The sequence below is a fragment of the Varanus komodoensis genome, unplaced genomic scaffold (assembly GCF_004798865.1).
Source record: "Varanus komodoensis strain SLA01 unplaced genomic scaffold, ASM479886v1 scaffold79, whole genome shotgun sequence".
Lineage (NCBI taxonomy): Eukaryota > Metazoa > Chordata > Lepidosauria > Squamata > Varanidae > Varanus > Varanus komodoensis.
The window spans coordinates 1293559-1313787 of record NW_025336467.1 but is presented as its reverse complement, the minus strand read 5'-3'; the positions used below and the strand labels follow the sequence as shown (position 1 = coordinate 1313787).

The window sequence follows — 20229 nt, the reverse complement described above, 5'->3', positions numbered from 1 at the left end:
CTGGGCAACGGAAACACTTAGAGCAGAATTCGACCCTGTAGAATTACCTCTATGTTAAAAAAGCAGAACTGACAAAAAATGTGTTAAATGCTTGAGGATGTTGGGAAAATCCAAATAAATCTTTATAGAGAAAGGTTGCTTATGTGTGTCTTTGTGATACAAAATCAAACCAGCCATGTCCCTGCTTCTCTTGCCCAGAAAGAACCTGAACTCTGGCCAGGCTCTCTTTCCCCAGCTGCCTTAATATTCCTTTGAGATTGAGACTCTCAGCTAATCTGAGGCCGCTGCAGCCTTTATTTGCAAAATTAAACTTGTAACATTGTTGGCTTCCACCTTTGGCTGCATTTAGGCTTTGAACCCTGTTACCTGTCTGGACTACAGCAAAACAGCCCCAGCTAGACTTTTCTGTTAGGAAATCCCCAGCTCCTGCCTGTTTAAACTGACACAATCTGTGACAATTCATGTGCTTTCCTATTTGCCCTGTAATACTCTACTAATCACTATTTACCATAACTTTATGTCATAGCCTCTCTGCAGTTCTCATATTGTTCTGTTCATGAATACAGTATCTTGCCAGAAATGAGCACATCAGTCATGGCCCGGGAGGCCCCTTCTGTCTCGCTCAGTTTCCATGTTTCTATGTTGTCAACATCTGTTCAAAGTCTTGCAAGCCTTTAAGCCTCCCTCCAATCTACCTATTTGCGGCTCCCCCAAACAAGAAGCTTATACTTTGATTGGGGCAAATGTTTGCATTTGCTGTTGCAGGAGGGAAAGCAATGGGGAGATGGCTGGTGGCTGGTTTGTCTTTGCCAGAAAAATGCAAAAAGGAAAAAGGTGCTGAGAATTCTCATGGTGGGATTCTTAAAAGGACTGCCAGAAAAAAAGAAAAAAGTAAAGATACAGAGGGAAAGGTTTCTTTTACAACCTTGGGGAAATTGGTTAGTAAAATCCTGGAAAATTGTATGACTGTGTTTAGCAGTGGCAGGCTGACGCTCAAAGGGGGAAAATGTATAATCCAAGGGGAAGACTGATTGTGGTAAGCCATTAGATGGCCCTGGAGGCAACAGGGCAGAGAAGGGGGTGCAAGACCTGAGAAGAGAGACTAGCTCTGAACATGGGTCTTGCACCTTCCTGCCCACACAAGGGGCTGCTTCTGGAAGTCCACCTTGTCAGGCAGGTAATACACTACATCTCCATGCTTTTCCTCTCCAGCTAGTTTATCCCCACCCCACCCCCCCCACCCCACCCCACAATGAAGCTGTTTGTCTCCTTGGAAAGCAAAGTAGGGCAATAAGAATGTTTTGCTGGATGTTGTGCATATGCCATGTGGGAAATTGCCCATGTAAAAGGTGATTTGGTGCATAAGGGAGAAAGAATGGAAGAAATGGGTAAGGGAATGCAGCTGCTGAACCTTTGGGGAAAGGAAAATCACACACAAATAAGAGGGGTCTGCTCAGGCTGTAAGCGCAGCCTGTGATTGTGAGGCAGCAATTACAGTTTTTTCCTTGGGTTTGGTCTTGCAAGCTGGATTCTTGAAAATGCTTAGCTCTGTGGCCTGGCTGAGAAAAAGGGGGATGCTCTGGTAGAAGGTATCACCACTTTGTGAGTGCTGCAGAAGTAGTGTGCACCCACAGCCCCTGAGCATGAACAAAGTGCCTTGGGGAGTTAGGTCAGCTCTGCTTTCAGCCACAGGGTGGAGGCAGGCTGGAGCTAGCACTCAAAAGAAATTTTGGTGTACCTAAAACACGAAGGGTTTGCACCAAAGAGGCAAGGCAGTTGTTGAATGCAGGAGAATCTGAGTGTTCAAAGCTTATAGTGCCCCATGGAGAATATTTGTGTAGAGGAAGAGTTGGGTCAGAACAAGAGACCCTTTAGTATTCTCAGTGAGGGACTAGGGGAATTTTTTTTAAAGGAAGGGAAGCCTTCTAAAAGTGATGTTGTGAGCACGCATGTCAACCACCAGAAAAGAAGAAGGAAATGAAAGACTCAAGCTTTCCTCTCTGCCCAGTCTGGATGACTTTCTTCACTTTCTCACACAAAATCTGAGCTGGGTTAAGAAACCCTCGTTCTAAATCCGGAGTCTACCAACTTGTCATTGCAGTGCCACAACTGAATGGTAGGAAGGGAATGGATGAAACACTTGGAGAGAGAGGGAGGGAGGGAGGGAGGGAGGGTGTGTGTGTGTGTGTGTGTGTGTCCTTACCACAACCCATATGAGGCTACATTTCCCCTTGGGTTAATAGGAAGTCCACTCCCCTTTAGAAATATTGCTGATGCCCTTTAAGTCAGGCCCTAAAAAAAGAGCACTTCTTAATTATGCAAACCACATGAAGCAGTTAAATCTCTCAATGACCTGGACCAATTTTAGGTGGCATACCACCTAGATTCTTGCTCCACAGAGAGAACTTGGTGCCTCCAGAAGTTTTTGAGTCCAGTCCCCATCAGCCACAGCAGCCAATACTTGGGGATTGTGGGAGTTGTGGTTACATCATCTTGAAGGCACCGTGTTGTCTGCTCAAGTTGTATGGCTTACAGGGGCAAGCTAGTTCTTGTAGATCAAATGCCCTACCTGGCCGGTTGCTCCATAATGCATATAACTCACCCATCATACCAGGTAAAACTCCAGCTAAAACTCACGCACAAGTCAAAAAAAGCACAGTACTCAGGAGCGATGTTGTGTTTGCAAGTATTTTATTTTGTTTAAAAAAAAAAGTAATTCCAGCACCCCCAAAAGCAACATAGCGACTTCCCTCTTTGCTAAAACAATTTTAATCCCAATTAGTACTCAACACTAAGAAACGAAATGATTCTGAAGGTCTATGGGAGTCAGAACTAATTCAAAGGCTAAAGACTGGATTTTTAAAATCATGAGAAAGCAGGCAGGAGTATGCTAACAGAGAAATTCCTATTTTAGGCCAAGTGAACTCAGGTTGTCCACCAACAGATTAGGTCTTGTAGCCAGCTGTCATTAGGAAAATCACATTTTTCTATGTATTTTCTGTCTCTGAATACCTGCTGTTGGGAACCATGGTGCAGGCAACACAGCAGTACTTGGGTTCCATTTTGTGAGCAGAATACTGGACTAACTTGACCCTTGTTCTGAAGCAGCATGGTCCTTCCATTGATATGTTATTTTCTCTTCTTTCCATGGGAAAGAGCAAACAGTTCTGAAAATCCTCTCCTTCAATTCCTGTATCGGTGGTTCCACCAACTGCAGACTAGGAACTTCATTTTTCCAAAGGCACAGAGCCTAGGTTCTCAGGCCATTGAATTCAGCATCCTACCTACCAGATTTTTCACCATCTCTCTCCCTCTTTCTCTCCCTGCACATATATGATGGCGAGGGAGGAATTAATTTTAAAAAGAGTGGGCTTGCAACTCTGTGAAAGGCAAAACACAGGCTGCTATCAGCAGAAAGTTGCAGCTTCAGTTCTTGGCCGTTCCAGTTAAAATGATTCTCAACAGCAGGGCTGGAAAAGGGCTGATTGCCTGCCACTCGAAAAACCCCCGCGGCCACAACAATACCAGACTGACAAGTTCAGGTATAAAGTGGAAGGCGTCAATCGGTTTTTAAGGAGTTCCAGTTCTAATCTGGCCATCTGCAGTTTTTTAAAAAAGAATATTCTATAAAACTTGAAACACCAGCCAGAAGAAAGGAATTGCTACAAAGCAGCCCATTATAGACGCTTGAAGAATCCTTTACAAATTCTGATACAGACAGACTTGATCTCCACTTCTCCAACCGGGGTGTCAATTGGAACCTCATTATCCTTTGGACTTCACACAATTCCCAATTTTCCAATGCTACTCTTTGTCTCAAAGCAGATTTTAAAATGAATACTTTGGGGTAAAATGCATCTCAATAAATTGTATTTAAATACATGTAGAAATGCACAATGGATTAAACAATACAGATGGTAAGGTTTTGTGCAGCTTTTTTAAAAATTCCAAGTTAATGTGGAAATGGAGCGGAAGGGATTTATGAATGAACACAAATGGTATTTATACAGACTAAAAATAAGACTAATCTCTCCACCCCTAAGCCTTATAATATTCTTACATGATCTGGTAGGTTAGAAGATGATACTGTAAGATACAGTCCTACCCTCTCAAGCCAGATCTTGGAATCCAGTAAACTTAGAATTAATCATGTGCTTTGTGTAGTAATCTACCGTTCCACTAAGCAACTTCAGGGCATGGTAGAAGGAACAAAAAGCAAACAAAGAGTTGTTCCTAGAAGATTCAGAAATGCAGAAGGCGAGTTTCCCTGAAGAGAAGAAACAAAGAAGATCCAGAAGATGACAGCTACAGGCTGTAGAAGAAACATTTTCAAGATGCACGAGGGACCCACAGCAGTTCACAAGTGCTCACTAGATGTAAGAAAGAGAGAGTGGCATCAATCCATTAAGGGTTTAATTGTCCTGTAACGATGTCTAATATTCTGCGACTGACACACAGGAAGATGCCCTCTTCCCGAAAGCCAACCTCCCCACACATGGTATTCTTTGCTTTTGTTCTTTTTGCACAAAAAACAATGAAGCACACCCAGCTTTATTAATTATATTTATATCCCACCTTTCTTCCATGGTAGAACTCAAGGTGGGGGCATGTGAATATCAGGGGGTCTCCCCTCCAAGCTCAGGCCAGTCCTGGAGCTGCTTAGCTTCGACATGGTGGAGGCCTGATGCCTCTGGGACCACACTCTGGGGCAGGTAACAAGCAGTTCCCTCTTTTGCTGCTCAGCCTTAATGCACAGGGGAATCGCCTGGTTATCTGGCATCCATGCTCTCGGTTGGACTACTGAAATGTGCTTTATGTGGGGCTGCCCATGAAAACAGTCTGGAAGCTTCACCTTGTTTTATGTTAAATGGTTCAGATTGTTTTACTTATGTAGCTCTTATGTTTTGTTATGATTTTATGATGTAAACCATCCAGAGAGCCACGAGGCTACTGTGGCAGTATACGAAAGTGTTAAAAAACAAGGCAAAAAGCAAAAACATTATCTCTCTCCGTGCCATTTCCCCCTTCACTTCGTGGGAGAAGGGCCTCCATGGAAGATCTTAGTGGTCTGATAGGGGAGGAGACAGGCGCTCCCTCAGATATCCCGGGCACAAGCCTTTTCGGGCTCTGTTTGTTAATGTCACCACTTCGAACTGGGCCTCGGCAATGACAGGGAGCCAGTGCATGAAAAGCTTTGCAGAACCCACGGAGGAAATGAAGGCTCAGGGATCGCTTCCAGCCCCCCACTCTGCTTTCACAGCCCTCCCAGGCAGACGGTTGTCCCCTCGCTTGTTGCCACGGGTCATACGCTCACACCTACCTGGCGATCTGGGAGAGAATCTCCTTGACGCGGGTGACCAGCCTCTCGTGCTGCATGGGGTTGCTCTCAATGGCACTGTGAAGTTTCGCCATGTAAAAATCCAAAGTGCTCAGTGTGGGCGTCTCCCCAGTACCTGCCAGAGAGATGCCAATTAGCTACCTGCTGGTCCCCCCAGTCTCCCACTTGAGCATCTCTGCTGATTTCCCATAACATAAGCTACTTCCAGAAATGCCAAAAACAAATCCTCAGCTTCTGGCAACTTGGAAAGCTTTTGCCACACAGTGTCGAGCCCACCCACCTTAAGGACTAGAAACTTGCTGCTTGAAGGGAGGGAGGGAGGGAGGGAGGGAGAGAGAGAGAGAGAGAGAGAGGGAGGGAGAGAGAGACAGAGAGACAGACAGACAGACAGACGCAGAATTCTGTCCTCAGCAGCAAGTCCGGTAATCACAGTGTACAGATGTGAAGTATAAACAGTCTCTGGAATATGTTGATAGATGTATGTTTTAGGGCAGGAGGTTAAGTTGGGAATTTATAACCTGACAATGGACAATATTTAAATTTACCTTTGCTGCTCTTCAAATATTTTAAGCATTGATATTATGTTAGAATACAGCTTTTGTTAAAAAAACAAGAGGGGGGAAGCCAGCCCTGTTGCATTTTAAGAGGATTCCTTCAACTATTATTTTTTTAAAACTTTAAGAGAGGCTTAATTTGGTTAAAATTAATCACAGGGATTGTATTAAAGACCCCCATCTACCCCTTCACCATCACTGAGGAATGACCTAAGAGCCCTCAAGCTAAACAGCAAGGTAAACTTAAAAATATTACAAATCCTACATATTATAGGGCTCAGGGGCCATTCTTGGGTGATCCTCCAAATGAGGAGAGACAGGTGACTACAAAGTAAGGGACCTTTAGTGTTGGCACCCTAGTCATACAATGCCCTCCACAGAGAGGCTCAACTGGCACCTTTGTTGTGGTCCTTGGGGCACCAGACAAATACCTTTCAATTTGTCCAGGCTTTTTAGTAAGGTAAAGGTAAAGGTTTCCCCTTGACATTAAGTCCAGTCATGCCTGACTCTCGGGGGCGGTGCTCACCTCCATTTCCTGGCCAAGGGAGCTGGCGTTTGTCCGCAGACGGTCTCCCTGGTCGTGTGGCCGCATGACTAAACACCGAGGTGCACGGAACGCTGTTACCTGCCCACCGAAGTGGCACCTTTTTATCTACCTGCATTTGCATGCTTTTGAACTGCAAGCTTGGCAGGAGCTGGGACGGAGCAACGGGACTCGCCCCGTTGTGCAGATTCGAACCGGCAACCTTTCGATCAACCAGCCCAGCAGCACAGCGGTTTAAACCACTGCGCCACCTGCATCCCATAGACTTGCCCTGAGGCTCGAATTCAGTACCTTCAGATTATGAGACTGACGCGCTGCCTACTGCACTAAGAAGGCACCTTTTAGTCCTTCAAGATTTAAACAAAAAACAAAAAACGCAACACAGTTTTAGATCTTTGTGCTGCAGCTGGCTTTTGCCCTAGTTTTTATTTGGTTTGACTTCGTTTTCAAGTAAAGGTTTTTGTATTGAGCTTTACTGTGTTGGTATTCTAGAGCACCGAATGCACTGTTCCTGGAGCTCCCGGAAGTATAGAAAGGCTCATAAAAGAGGACAAGTGCGTCTGTCCCTCTGCCAGCACCCTAACACAGGAAGCGCAGAAGCAGGATTGCTCTGCACGGCTCGGCAGGACCAGCCCTCCCCATCACACCCTCGTACCTGGAATGGGAAGGCTGGCGAAACTGGTGGTCAGCGCCTGCCGCACCGTCTGCAGCTGCTGCTGCAGAACCATCATCTGCCTCTTTTCCAGCAGCAGCTCCTGCTCCAGGCGCTCCTTGGCACAGCTCATGCTCTCCGTGTGCTTCTGCAAAATGGAGTTCTGCTCTTCGAACTCCGTGTTCACCTTCCGCAGCCTCCGCAGCTCAGCTTCCCGGGCTGCCACGCAGGGAAAGAGGGCAGGCATGCAACACAGCTTCATGCGGCCGCTCGGAAATTTTGAAGACAACAAGCTTTCCTAGAGGCTAACTGGTCACCCATTCTTCTTTTAAGATTTTAAAAATGTGAATATGATGGATTGATTCTAGATGCATTCAATAGCATATATGAATCCCAGAAAAGCAGCACCATATAGTTGTTCATGATCACACCATCATACCACAATTTCATCATTAAAAAAATTAAACAGAAGTGATCACAAAAGGGCCATTGCAAATGAGTCCTTAAGTAATTCACACTCAAGAAGTTAAAACTCAGTTCAGTGCTTCTGCATTTGCCCATTTTTTTCAGAAACTAAAGAAAGTTAGATACACTTTCAATAATATCTTTTCACACAAGTGGAATTTACTTTAGTCTGTTTATAATAAGGAGACTGCAAAATGTTGAATGTCAGCGTAAAATGTTGGCCCATCATCTCAAACTACAGATATATTGCATTTTTTCCAGTTATTAAAGATGACAAGCTCTGTAATTTCTTTTTCTTAGAAATGCCATGCTGGTTCGAGGTACTTTCAATTCCCTCTATCAGGCTGTATTGATACTGACTCTATTTAATTAGTTTCTACCTTTATTCTGGTCCAAGAACTCCTCCGTGAATATGGGAACGTCAAATGTCGAGAAACCATTGCTGCTACCCTCCTCAGCCTGGTGCAGAAGGAAATATGAACGCTAAGAACACACCCAAGAATAACAGAACACAATACCTTTTCCACTGGCCTAATCTGGGGACACCCTAAATAGGTTCTTGCTTGCTAGTTGCAAACTCGTGTCTGACCCACCACAACCCCATGGACACCATTCCCCCAGGCTCTCCTGTCCTCCACCTTCCCCCGGAGTCCTCCCAACCCCACAGCCACTGCCCCAGTGGCCCCAACCCGCCACCTCAACCCCTTCTTCTGCCATCAATCCTTCCCAGCATCAGGGTCTTCTCCAGGGAGTCCTTCCTTCTCATTAGGTGGCCAAAGTATTGGAGTTTCATCTTCAGTATCCGGCCTTCTAAAGAGCAGTCAGGGTTGATCTCCTCTAGGACTGACCGGTTTGATCGCCTTGCGGTCCAAGGGACTCGCAGGAGTCTCCTCCAGCACCACAATCCAAAGGCCTCAATCCTTTGGCGCTCAGCCTTCCTTATGGTCCAGCTTTCACAGCCATGCATTGCAACTGGGAAAACCGTAGCCTTGACTATACTTTTGTCGGCAGGGTGATGTCTCTGCTTTTTAGTATGCTGTCTAGATTTGCCATAGCTTTCCTCCCCAGGAGCAAGCGTCTTTTAGTTTCTGGGCTGCAGTCTCCGTCTGTGGTGATCTTGGAGCCCAGGAAAATAAAATCTGTTTATTTTACTACCTCCATTTCTTCCCCATCTATTTGCCCAGAAGTGAGAGGACCAGATGCCACGATCTTAGTTTTTCATGATGTTGAGTGTTCCTCCTCTGTTAAAAACCTGGCTTGGAGCCAGGTTATCCAAAGTGGCACCTATTTCCGTAAGTGCCTACCTGGACCCTAAGAGCTACACTTAGAAACATAGAAACATAGAAACAGAGCGAGTCAGAAGGGGTCTCCTGGGCCATCTAGTCTGACCCCCTGCTCCAGCCGGCTCTGCTCACGACATGCCCACCATGTGGACCTCCAGGCTATCCTTGAACACCCTCACAGATGGGGCCTCAACCACCTCTCGTGGAAGCCCATTCAGGGAGTCCACACCCCTAGAAGGAAATTAGGAGTGTGGCTACAAGGAGAAGAGCCTTTTTGGTGTTGGCATCCTGACTTTGGAATCAAAGAGGTTCACCTGGCACCCTCTTTTTTGGCACCAGGCAAAGACCTTTTTTTACCCACAATTTAATTAAGGTAATATCAAAGGTTTTATTTTAAAAAAAAATATCCTGTGCTACTGTGCCTTTTAATTTTATTCTGCTGGTTAGAACTGTGAGGTTGTGCAGTTTTATTGAGGGTTTTTCTCTGTTGCGTTCTTATTGTCATAACGTATTGTTCAATTTATTATGCTTTGACTGAATTTTGTAATTCTTATATATTGTATTCTGCAACCTGCCCAGAGAGCGATTTTGGCTAAGGGGTGGGATAGAAATCGAATAAATATTTAAACAGAGGACGTCCACAGAATCCTATGCATATTTACGCAGAAACAAGTTCTAAAACAGCTGGCAACAGTGTCCCATTGGACTTTTTCCTGTCTTTGCACCCCAAAACCTTTTTGACCAGGCAGTTAAAGAATGGAAAAAGGAGTCAGTGTGGAGTCTGCTACCTTCTGCATGAGCCATTTTGAGGATGCACAGCCTTCCAAAATTCAAACTGTGTCTTGCTATTTGGAGTCTTGCCTGTGGAGTTTAAGCCCTTGCTCCAGAAACCCCCAAACCTAACCTTTTGGATGCCTCCCTAGGCCCAAATTACAGAAAGGGAAATTAATTTCCCTTTAGCAGGGTGGATTTTTTCCCAATTAGAAAAGATAAGCAGCAAACCTGATCGGGGCCTTCTCTGTGGTGGCACCCAGATTATGGAATGTGCTCCCTGGAGAGGTTCTCCTGGTGCTGAGCTTATACTCCTTTCGGCGCCAGGTCAAACTTTTATTTTAAAAGTTAGTATTTTAATGTACAGTTGCTTTTTATTTATTTTCATTCACTATATGTTATTTATTATTGTTAGAGATTGTTTTAGTGTATTTGATTTTAATGACTGTAAGTTGTCCTGAGAGGCTATCCATAAGGGACAGCATATAAAAGTTTTAAATAACCAAACCATCCAGCATTACAATTTGAGATTTTCAACTACCACCGGAATGAATGCTATAACAATTAACTGTTGTACAATGTATACTTTTTGCATCATGCAACAAAACACATTTTACATGCTAAGTGAAATTCCAGGCTGCTTGGAGAATGAAAGGGCATACATAAACCCAGGACTGGCACCTGGAAATATCCACGTATCTCACCTGCTCTCCTACAGTCTTTCTATTTTGCTATCGAAGTAGGTTTTTCCCCAGGTGCTGCTCAGCTGCTTACCTTGAACCCATTCAGGAGTGTGTTCCCTGCTCCAGACCCACCTTCCTCTAAAGAAAACAGGAAAAAGTCAACCAAAACAGAAAAATAAGAACTGATGAGTATCACAGCAAGTGATTCTGGACTCATTTGATGCCTTTCCTTTAGCCAATTAAAGCAGAAAGAAGCCTTCATTATTGTACGCTCCCCACCCCAAAAAAATAATAATTTTGGATTTTTGTAGTTGTGCATTCTTCCAAAACAAGAAGCAACAGACAGAGGCACCTTTTTTGATTTTCTTTTCCTGCATCTTCTCAGCGCACATTTTATAAGCTTCCGACTGTTGGTATTCTCTTAATTCCTTCATGTATTGTTGCTTTTCCCGCTCAGCCTCATCCAAATAGCGCTGTAATCAGAAGACAGGTTACCATTTCCAGTGTCTGGCCTTCGTCTCCTCTTACCCAAACACCTGTCACATGGACAGAATGTGATATGTGCAAACTAAACCCCTCTAGCTGGTCCCTGGCCTCGAGGCGCTTTCAGCGTGCAATCCAAGAAAGAGGAGGAGCTAACAGAGGGAAAGGAAGGTGTAAGCGGGAAGGAAAGTTTCGTGTTCACCCAGATACATTCAAGGTACCATGGAAATAATAGGGAGAACATGAAATACTACTTCCGTTTTGGGCAGGAACTGTGCAAAAAAGGTGAAGGGGCATCTGAGCATGTGCAGAGTGCCTTCACGTTTTTGCAAAGCAGCTTCCAATACGGAGCACTGAGAAACTGCAGAGCGAGCAGGCAATCTCTTTCCCTTCTCCTGCAACTGCCTTAGCAAAAAAGAATTGTGTTTTCCCTGCCTCACCTGTTTCTCTGTGGGCTGCAATTTGCTCCATTCCGCCCCCAGCATCTTTGTGATTTCTGGGAAGGGCAAATCTGGGTGTTGCATTCGGATCTGCTCCCGCCGTTCGTTCAGGAAGCGGACGTAGCCTGTCACTGGAGCTTTGGGCCCATTGGGGAGAATTTTCTTCCTCTTCTTACCTTTCGGCCATCCCCGTTTCTTCACAGGCTGCCCATTCCAGAGAGACATGAATAAGTGATCACAAATTATCTGGACACACTGGATTTCCCACAGTTATGTTCCATACTCAGCAGTTTGCACAAACACAGGCAAAACAACGCAGAATACAAGCCTGCATCCTAACTCCCTGAGAATCCCCATTTGCATTTAGAAATAAAACAAGTTTCTAGCCTTCATGAGGTGAAGCTATGCCTTAAGGAGCACGAGCAACACCTACTGAGCCTTCCCAAGCTAGGGGAGTAGCTCAGTGAAACCTCTAGTGGCTGAGGTGAAACACCGGAGTGACCCCAGTGGCCCCTGCCCCATAATTAGCCCACTCACAATTATGCAAAATAAAACAAATTGCAGAATTATGCAGACTAAGAAAATAGCACTCGTTTGGCACAAACAGGTCACTGAATTCAGCTGGAATCAATGTGCAATCAGCTGGAGTATAAAATGTAGGTGATGATGATGATAATTCTTTTAGGAGAACAGCACATTCTGAAAATACCAGGTAACATGAGAATCTCAATTCCCCACATTTCCTGCAGTCCCTTCCTTTCCTTGCAATGCTTCGCACAAGGGCATCAGGCCCAGGAATGGATTCCACTTTTTGCAACGAGCGAAGACAACCCTCCTAGGCCCAAACCCAGAGTTTCCACGGACAGGTCAGGGGTTTGAGGATGGCCCACCATCTGGCCATATAAACGCACCAGGGACCTCACCTCCTCTTCACTGTGGGGTTTCTCCACAATTAATTGTGGGGTCTCACCCTTCTCTTGCTTAACAGCCACGAGGAAACTTCCATGTGGAGTTTTAGCAGCAGCATTCCTGCGAACAAAGGTTACAAGATAGCACCCACAAGCCTCTTTCTGTGAACAAGGATCTCTGTACACCATAATTGTTTTGCTTTTCAAAAAATGGAACACACCAAATTTTGCATCTACAGGAAACATCCAGCCTTAAAGACATTTTCATAGCAGTAAGCCCTATAAAATCCAAGACTTATTTCCAAGAATGCTTCTAAGAAAGGGAGTTCTGAGCATTAACACCAGTAAAAATATTGTGCAATTTTTCCTATACCACCTTTCTCTTCTGGATGAATTTCCTCGGGTAAATAAAGGATAGAAGTGGTAGGAAAATATGGGGAGCGGTTATAGAGAGCTGCCAGCCCCCAGCACCCTGTAAAATCCTGTGAACACAGAACAAAAAGCCTCTGGTCCCCTGTATCAATTTACAATAATGTTTATTATTTTAAACATTTTTGTCTGAAATGTTCCTTATTATTTTGAGTAGGCAGTCACAGGTTGAAGCCCTTTAGCTTAAAACAGCCTGGGGAATTAAAATAACACATTGTTCCCATTCACATGTAAAAGTAAGCCTGGAATCCCAGTTTCTTATCCATACGATTAAGCTGCGAACTGGTGCCTGAGCCAGCTTGTTCCTCTCATGAGAGTGGTAAACGAACCTAAGGCCAGGAGGAGTGTGGTGTGATGCCCGAACCCGTAATTATGGTCTATCGTTACCCAAACATGCTAGAATTGTACACTATCTTTAAATTTGTTGACTTCTGAATACTGATTTTTTGAGTGCAATAAACCCTCATCCCAGGTTTGGACATTAGGCCAAAGCAATGAAGTGGCTTAATAAAACAAGATTCCTGGTTTAAAGTGACATGTAAAGGCAGTCAATACACTTTAAACCATGAATCCTGGATTAAATTGACATGCAAAGACAGTTAGGGAAGTTCAGACTTGATGAGTTTCATAAGCCAAGAGGGAGGCTGAATAAGATTTTCAGGGGCCGGCATGCCAAAATTAACTTCATCTGTTTTTCTGGATGCAAAGGTTGGATTAACCCAAAGCAGGACTTTGATTTAGCTGAAAATGCTTTGATTTAGCTGAAGAGGATATAAAATTCAGTTTGGAAAAACAGATGGGGGGAATCCTAGAAGATCATGGAAGAATCACTCTTCTCAAGACTTACACGAGCCCAGCTGACTGCTGTTTGGAACTGTGTGACATTACTGCGTCTTGGCAACGAAAACCGTAGGCAGCTTCTGGAAGGGACAATTTGGAAAGCATTAGTGACCACGCAAAGCGTTGCATACAAGAACACTCTTCCCACATTTGCACAAGCAAACAATGCAGCAGAAAAAGGAGTCCACCCAAGTCAGGGTTTTGTTTCCAGCTCATTGTCAGATGCTCCAGGAAACCTGCCACAACTGGTTTGTTCAGAAGAAATTCATCTCTGGTTAGCATGGAGTCCCACATCCAGTTCTGGCCAGCACACTTTGGGAAGGATGCAGGCAAAATGGAAAAGGATGATCTGGGGACTGGGAATCGAACTCTCTGGGAAGAGACTGGAAGAACTAGGTCCATCCAGTCTTGAGAAGAGAAGAGAACAGAAGAGGGGATTTCGGATTTCTTTCACATGAAGAGTGAAAGGTTGTCAAGCAGAGAAAGGTCAGGATCTCTTAAGCATCCTAAAGACATGGAATCACAGCTTAAATTGTGGAAAGCCAGATTCTGGCTGAACCTCAGGCAAATCCTACTAGCAGTCTATTGTGGGATATCCTACACTTGCAAGCACTGTAGACGTGGATGGACAGCCATCCTAGAGAAGGTGGAACTCCTGCATTACAGCTCGACCCAACAGATCTACTGCTCCTTCCAGCTACACTGTTTTAGGGCTCCGAGGTTGACTGCAGCTCTGCAAATGCCGTGGGTCCCTCCCCAGAGTCCCTGAACATTGGCCATGCTATCCAGGGCTGATGGGAGGTGAAGCTTGACCAGGACTGCAACCCTGCTCATTCCTCCTGCTCCAGAAGTCACAGGAGAAAAACAGACCAGTTCAAGATCCATCCCATGGTGGGAACTCAGATGCTTTGGTGCACACTGACCCAAACAGCAGAAAAAGAATCATCCTATCTATGTGGCAACCAGCTGCAGATTGGCCTGATTGTTCTTTCCTACTGCAACCTACAGTTGTGAAAGTTGGACAATGAAAAAGTTAGACGAGAGGAAAAATGACTCATTCGAATTGCGGTGCTGGCGCATTCCATGGACAGTGGGAGTCACAGACAAGCAGGTGCTGGAACATATTAAACCAGGCGCATCCCTGGTTGGCAAGATAGCAAAGCTGAGACTCGCGTATTTTCACCACATTATACAATCAAGCTCATTAGAAGAAGACACAGTACTAGGAAGACTCGGCAGCGAGAGAAGGCCAGCTCAAAGAGCGAGGCGGTTAGACGCCATCAAATAGGATGCGGCCAGAGCACAGAACAGCTGCAGGAGGCGGCACAGACTGGAAAGTGTGGCAGGATTTGGCCCATAAGAGTGCTATATATATGTGTGTGTGTGCGTGATTGCTTATATATAAATATTTATTTATTTAAAACATTTCTACCCCATCCTTCACAAAAACGTCTCAGGACAGCTTATAGTCAGACCTGACTGAACAGCTGAACAACAAGAACATAATATTTCTGTTTGTTCTACATGGCTAACAACCATGAGGATTTTTGGTGCGTTCCAAAATTGGGTCAGATTCTTTCTAAGCTTGCAACATCATGTGACACTGGCTTTTGTAGGCAGTTGTTATTTACAACCATTTCAAAAGCAGTGTCTCCGTATCCAGGTGAGCACGGCGACTCTTATTGCAGAGGTTGGAGACCCTGCCCTGCAGATGCTGCCAGAGCCAAATGACAGATGGCCTAGTAGGTAAGAGAACGTTGTTAGAGATTTTCCAGGGTGCAGCTTGCCTTCCCCGCCGTAAAGGATTCTAACCGATGTGGAAACAGTCACCTCCACAGAAAGGAAACGCAAATACGTTTTCTGCAAAGGGTGGATAGATTTCTCTTTTCCTTCTCTTATTTTTCAACAGTATTAAGAGGACACTCTACACACGGACATCACCAGACGGTCAACACAGAAATCAGATTGACTATGTGCTCTGCAGCCAAAGATGGAGAAACTCTGTAACATCAGTGAAAACAAGACCAGGAGCTGACTGTGGCTCAGATCATGAGCTTCTGGTTGCAAAATTCAGGCTTGAATTGAAGGAAGTAGGGAAAATCAATAGGCCACTCAGGTATGACCTAAATCATATCCCTGATGAATATACAGTAGAGGTGACAAATAGATTTAAGGAATTAGATCTGATAGACAGAGTGCCTGAAGAATTATGGATGGAGATCTGCAACATTGTACAGGAGGTAGCAATTAAAACCATCCCAAAGAAAAAGAAATGTAAAAAAGCAAAATGGCTGTCTGAGGAAGCTTAAAAATAGTTGAGGAAAGAAGGGAAGCGAACGGCAAGGCAGAAAGGGAAAGATATACCCAATTGAATGCAGAATTCCAGTGCAAAGAAATAGAAGAAAACAATAGAATAGGGAGGACCAGAGATCTCTTCAAGAAAATTGGAGATATGAAGGGAACATTTCATGCAAAGATGGGCATGATAAAGGACCAAAATGGCAGGGACCTAACAGAGGCAGAAGAGATTAAGAAGAGGTGGCAAGATTACACAGAAGAACTATGCAAGAAAGAGCTTAACGTCCCTGATAACTAGGATGGGGTGGTCACTGACCTCGAGCCAGACATCCTGGAATGTGAAGTCAAGTGGGCCTTAGGAGGTCTGAGCAACAACAAAGCTAGTGGAGGAGACGGTATTCCAGCTGAGCTATTAAAATCCTATAAAAGACGATGCAGTTAAAGTGCTACACTCAATATACCAACAAATCTGGAAAACTCAGCAGTGGCCACAGGATTGGAAAAGGTCAGCTTACATTCTAATCCCAAAGGAGGGCAATGCCAACGAATGTTCAAACTACCGCACCATTGCACTCATTTCACATGCGAGCAAAGTGATGCTCAAAATCCTGCAAGCTGGGCTCCAGCAGTATGTGGACTGAGAACTACCAAAATTACAGATGGGGTTTCGAAGAGGCAGAGGAGCTAGAGATCAAATTGCCAACATACGCTGGATCATGGAGAAAGCTAGGGAGTTCCAGAAAAACATCTGCTTTTGCTTCATGGACTATGCTAAAGCCTTTGCTTGTGTGGATCACAACGAATTGTGGCAAGTTCTTAAAGGGATGGGAGTACAATGGTACCTTGGCTCACGAACCAAGGTAACCAACATAATCTGTTCCAGGACTCTGGTCATGATCCAAGTCAAATTTCCCCATAAGGCTCAATGTAAATAAGGTTAATCTGTTCTGTAACTTTTTTTTTAATCAGAAAATTTTGAAGCACAGTGACAAAGAACAACATAGATTGTGGCCCTCCCCCCCCCACCCCCAGCACGACCATGACTGTGCCTCTCATCCCTGCTTGGGTGGGATCACGGGCACGCTCGGGGAGACGGGTGTGATCGCAGGTGCGCTGGGGGGAGAGACGGGTGCAATCTTGACCATCTTCCCCCCGCCCCACCCCCAGCACCATCGCGGCCATCTCCCCACTCGGGGTGGCGGGGGAGATGGCCGCGATCACAGTCACCACCCAATGCGGAGATCGTGACCCAAGTCAAAAGTTTAACAAAATTTTTGTTTGCATCCTGATTTGGTTGTGAGCTGAGGCATTCGTGAGCCGAGGTGCCACTGTACCAGATCATCTTATTTGCCTCTTGAGAAACCACTGTGGGGGTCAAGAAGCAACAGTGAGAACTGGACATGGAACAACTGACTGGTTCAAAACTGGGAAAGGGGTTCAGCAAGGCTGTATATTGTCCTACTGCCTAATTAATGCATATGTGGAGCACATGATGTGAAAGGCTGCACTGGATGTCTCAAATGGAAATTAAGATCGCTAGGAGAAATGTCAACAACCTCAGATGCCATGAAATTACATGAAAATACATCTAATGGCAGACAGTAAAGAGGAACTAAAAAGCCTCTTAAAGTGGGTGGAAGAGGAGAGTGCAAAAATTGACTTGAAACTCAACATAAAGAAAACTAAGATCATGGCATCTGGTCCTATCACTTCCTGGCAAATAGATGGGAAAGAAATGGAGGTAGTGACAGATTTTATTTTCCTTGGCTCCAAGGTCACTGCAGACAGGGACTGCAGCCAAGAAATTAAAAGACACTTGCTCCTGGGGAGGAAAGCTATGGCAAGTCTAGACAGCATACTAAAAAGCAGAGACATCATCCTGCCAACACAAGTACATATAGTCCAGGCTATGGTTTTCCCAGTTGCAATGTATGGCTGTGAAAGCTGGGCCATAAGGAAGGCTGAGCGCTGAAGAATTGAGGCCTTTGGATTGTGGTGCTGGAGGAGACTCCTGCAAGCCCCTTGGACCGCAAGGCGATCAAACCGGTCAGTCCTAGAGGAGATCAACCCTGACTGCTCTTGAGAAGGCCAGATACTGAAGATGAAACTCCAATACTTTAGCCACCTAATGAGAAGGAAGGACTCCCTGGAGAAGACCTTAATGCTGGGAACAACTGAAGCAAAAGGAGAATGGGACAGTAGGGGTTGAGGTGGCTGGATGAGGTCACTGGGGAGATGAGCATGGGGTTGTGTGGACTCTGGGATACGGTGGAAAACAGGAATGTTGTCCTGGGGCTGCGAAGAATCAGGCACGACTTTGCAACGGAACAACACCAACATTAAAACAGTACCGTGTTGGTCAGGAGATTCAGCTCTGATCAAGGAATGCCCTGTTTCAAATATAGAATGGAGTTTGGGAATTGGCTGCCATGAAAAGTCATAGCAGCTGACCAGTTTAAGTCTGCATTTTGCAATAAATAAAGTTGTTCAGTTGCTTTTGAAATGCGGAAAAGAGATCGAGGGGTGCCCTTTAGCCAGGATTGAAAAAATGGAACATCAATATTAAAGCACAGACTACCAGTTAGTTACAGGAGAGCCAGCCAGGGGTGGGGGGAGCTGCCTTTGCAGCTTACGGGGGCAGGGGGGGTGTCCGGAGGCAGCTAACCAGCGGGATGCTAGTGGGCGGCTTTCAAACACGTTCAATAATCAATCGATCACCTGCTTCTCCGCCTAACCCACCAGAACCCTTGTTCTGTCCTCAGGCGCTCTTAAACCTAGCTTGGGATAAGGTTCCTAAAGGAGGCTGCAAATTTCGACGCGGGTGGGGAACACCTTTAAACTCACAACCTTCTCGGAAAAAGAAGAGGAAGGCGCTTGGAAAGAGATGCCCAGGGATTAATTCCCACCCGGCCACCCACCCCTCCCTCCCAGGCGCTCCCCCGCCAATTTGGGACCCGTTCTGGATCTCCCCCGCCAACAAATCCGCGTATCACCCTTCCCCAGTCTCACAGCAAATCGCAAAATTTCTCTTCCAAACTTTCCAGGTCTGTTCCTTTCTTTCTTTCTCTTCTCTCTCCCCAGCAAGAAGCGCCTCCCCTGGTCCTCCCTCCCAGCTCTCTCTCATTATTCTAATTAGCTCCCTTTCAAGGCCCTGATTGGATGAGACCTCCCCCCACTCCCTCCTCCCAGGAAGAAGGTTCCTCTCCGCGCTTCCAACCCAACTAGCGCGCGGATACGACGCATCACGGCTCGCAAGCGCGCGAGTTGGTTGTTGGCGCAACCAATCCGGGAAGGCGTCGAGTTTAAATAAATTATAATAATACTGGGGAGGGTCCGGGGCTTAAAAGGGCCGGGGGCAAACAAAAGGCCAGGCTTTGCCTCCGAGGGCTCGCCTCTCCGTCGCGGCAGCGTGTCTTAAGAGAGCGGCGGTGCGTAGTTTGCGCGTCCGGCGACCCGTGTCTCCCACGGAGGAGACGCTCCCCTGCTGGGGGAAAGGAAGGGATGGTGGGGAAAGGGGCCCCTCTTCCGTGGAATGGGGCTCAGGTCCCCCTTGGGGGGATCCAAGGACCAGGAATGCCTTGCGCAGTGGATACAGGGACGTGTCCCCTTTCTGTTCCCCCCGCCCACTTCTGCCAGGGCCATTTTGGCACCCTATGGCAGGCAGAAATCCAAATGGAGAAGGCTGCCTCGCCCACCAAGCAGCAGTTTCATCTGGAATAGGACCTTTGCTCTATTTCACTGCCAGCCACAGTAGTATTATTCCATTATATTTGTCCATAACGTGCATTATATCCATTATATGCACACACATACATGGCTAAGGGGTGGCATACAAATCCAATAAACAAAATTATATTCGCACCCTGCTTTTCTTCCTCTTGTAAGGAACCCATGGCAGCTTAAAAAGCTCCCTCCTGTGTTAACCTCACAACAACAACCCTGTGAGGTAGGCCAGGATGAGTCCATGACTGTCCCAAGGTCAACCCAGGTCATGTGGAGACTAGAACCTGGATCTCCTGAGTCCCTGACCAGCCTTCTAACCATCCCATCACACTGGCTCTCCCATGGTGGGCAGTGGGCTCCTTCCTACCCCCTCCCACTCTTCCACACACATCCCATGGGTAAGGGCCCTCTTTCTCCATCACTGTGTACTTTCTCAGGCCTTCCACAGCTTCCCACTGCCCAGGCGATCACAAACATTTTCAGCTCTCCCTTCCCAGTGCCATTTTAGCAGCTCCCAAGCAGTGGTCTTTTCTGGTTGCCCACAGTGACACACCCACAGGTTGTGGAAGCAAAATCCCCCACTATCCCAGAGCCAGGAGAGCTTCTTGGAGCCCCACCTGAAAATCCTGTGGCCTGTTTGGAAAGAGCATTCAAGAACATAATCTCAAAGCTGCATTCCCCAAATATGTTCCTTAGATAAGAGCAAGGAGACCCCGGTTGGTTTCCTCCAGTGGGAGCAATTCTGGTCCCAGAGAATGGGTGTATCAGTTTCCTTCCGTTTGTTTATATCCTGGGTCATTCTTGCATCATTGTATTCA

General features: G+C 45.8%; 1 protein-coding gene across 2 annotated transcripts; it reads right to left on the bottom strand.

Moving 5' to 3' along the window:
• Window positions 1-2674: 2674 nt before the first annotated feature.
• Window positions 2675-18793, bottom strand: HMG20B (high mobility group 20B). Of its 2 annotated transcripts, none has more exons than XM_044453484.1 (10): window positions 18698-18793; window positions 13398-13470; window positions 12125-12242; window positions 11214-11417; window positions 10643-10763; window positions 10382-10428; window positions 7934-8012; window positions 7092-7307; window positions 5321-5453; window positions 2675-4370 (listed from the first exon to the last, which is right to left on the bottom strand). In XM_044453484.1, exons 2-10 carry the CDS (start codon window positions 13433-13435, stop codon window positions 4358-4360), a joined length of 969 nt encoding a protein of 322 aa, XP_044309419.1. In that variant the 5' UTR covers window positions 13436-13470; window positions 18698-18793; the 3' UTR covers window positions 2675-4357. The 2 variants fall into 2 exon arrangements, with proteins under 2 accessions (XP_044309419.1, XP_044309420.1); XM_044453485.1 differs by having other exon boundaries at window positions 12137-12242.
• Between the last annotated feature and the right edge of the window lie 1436 nt (window positions 18794-20229).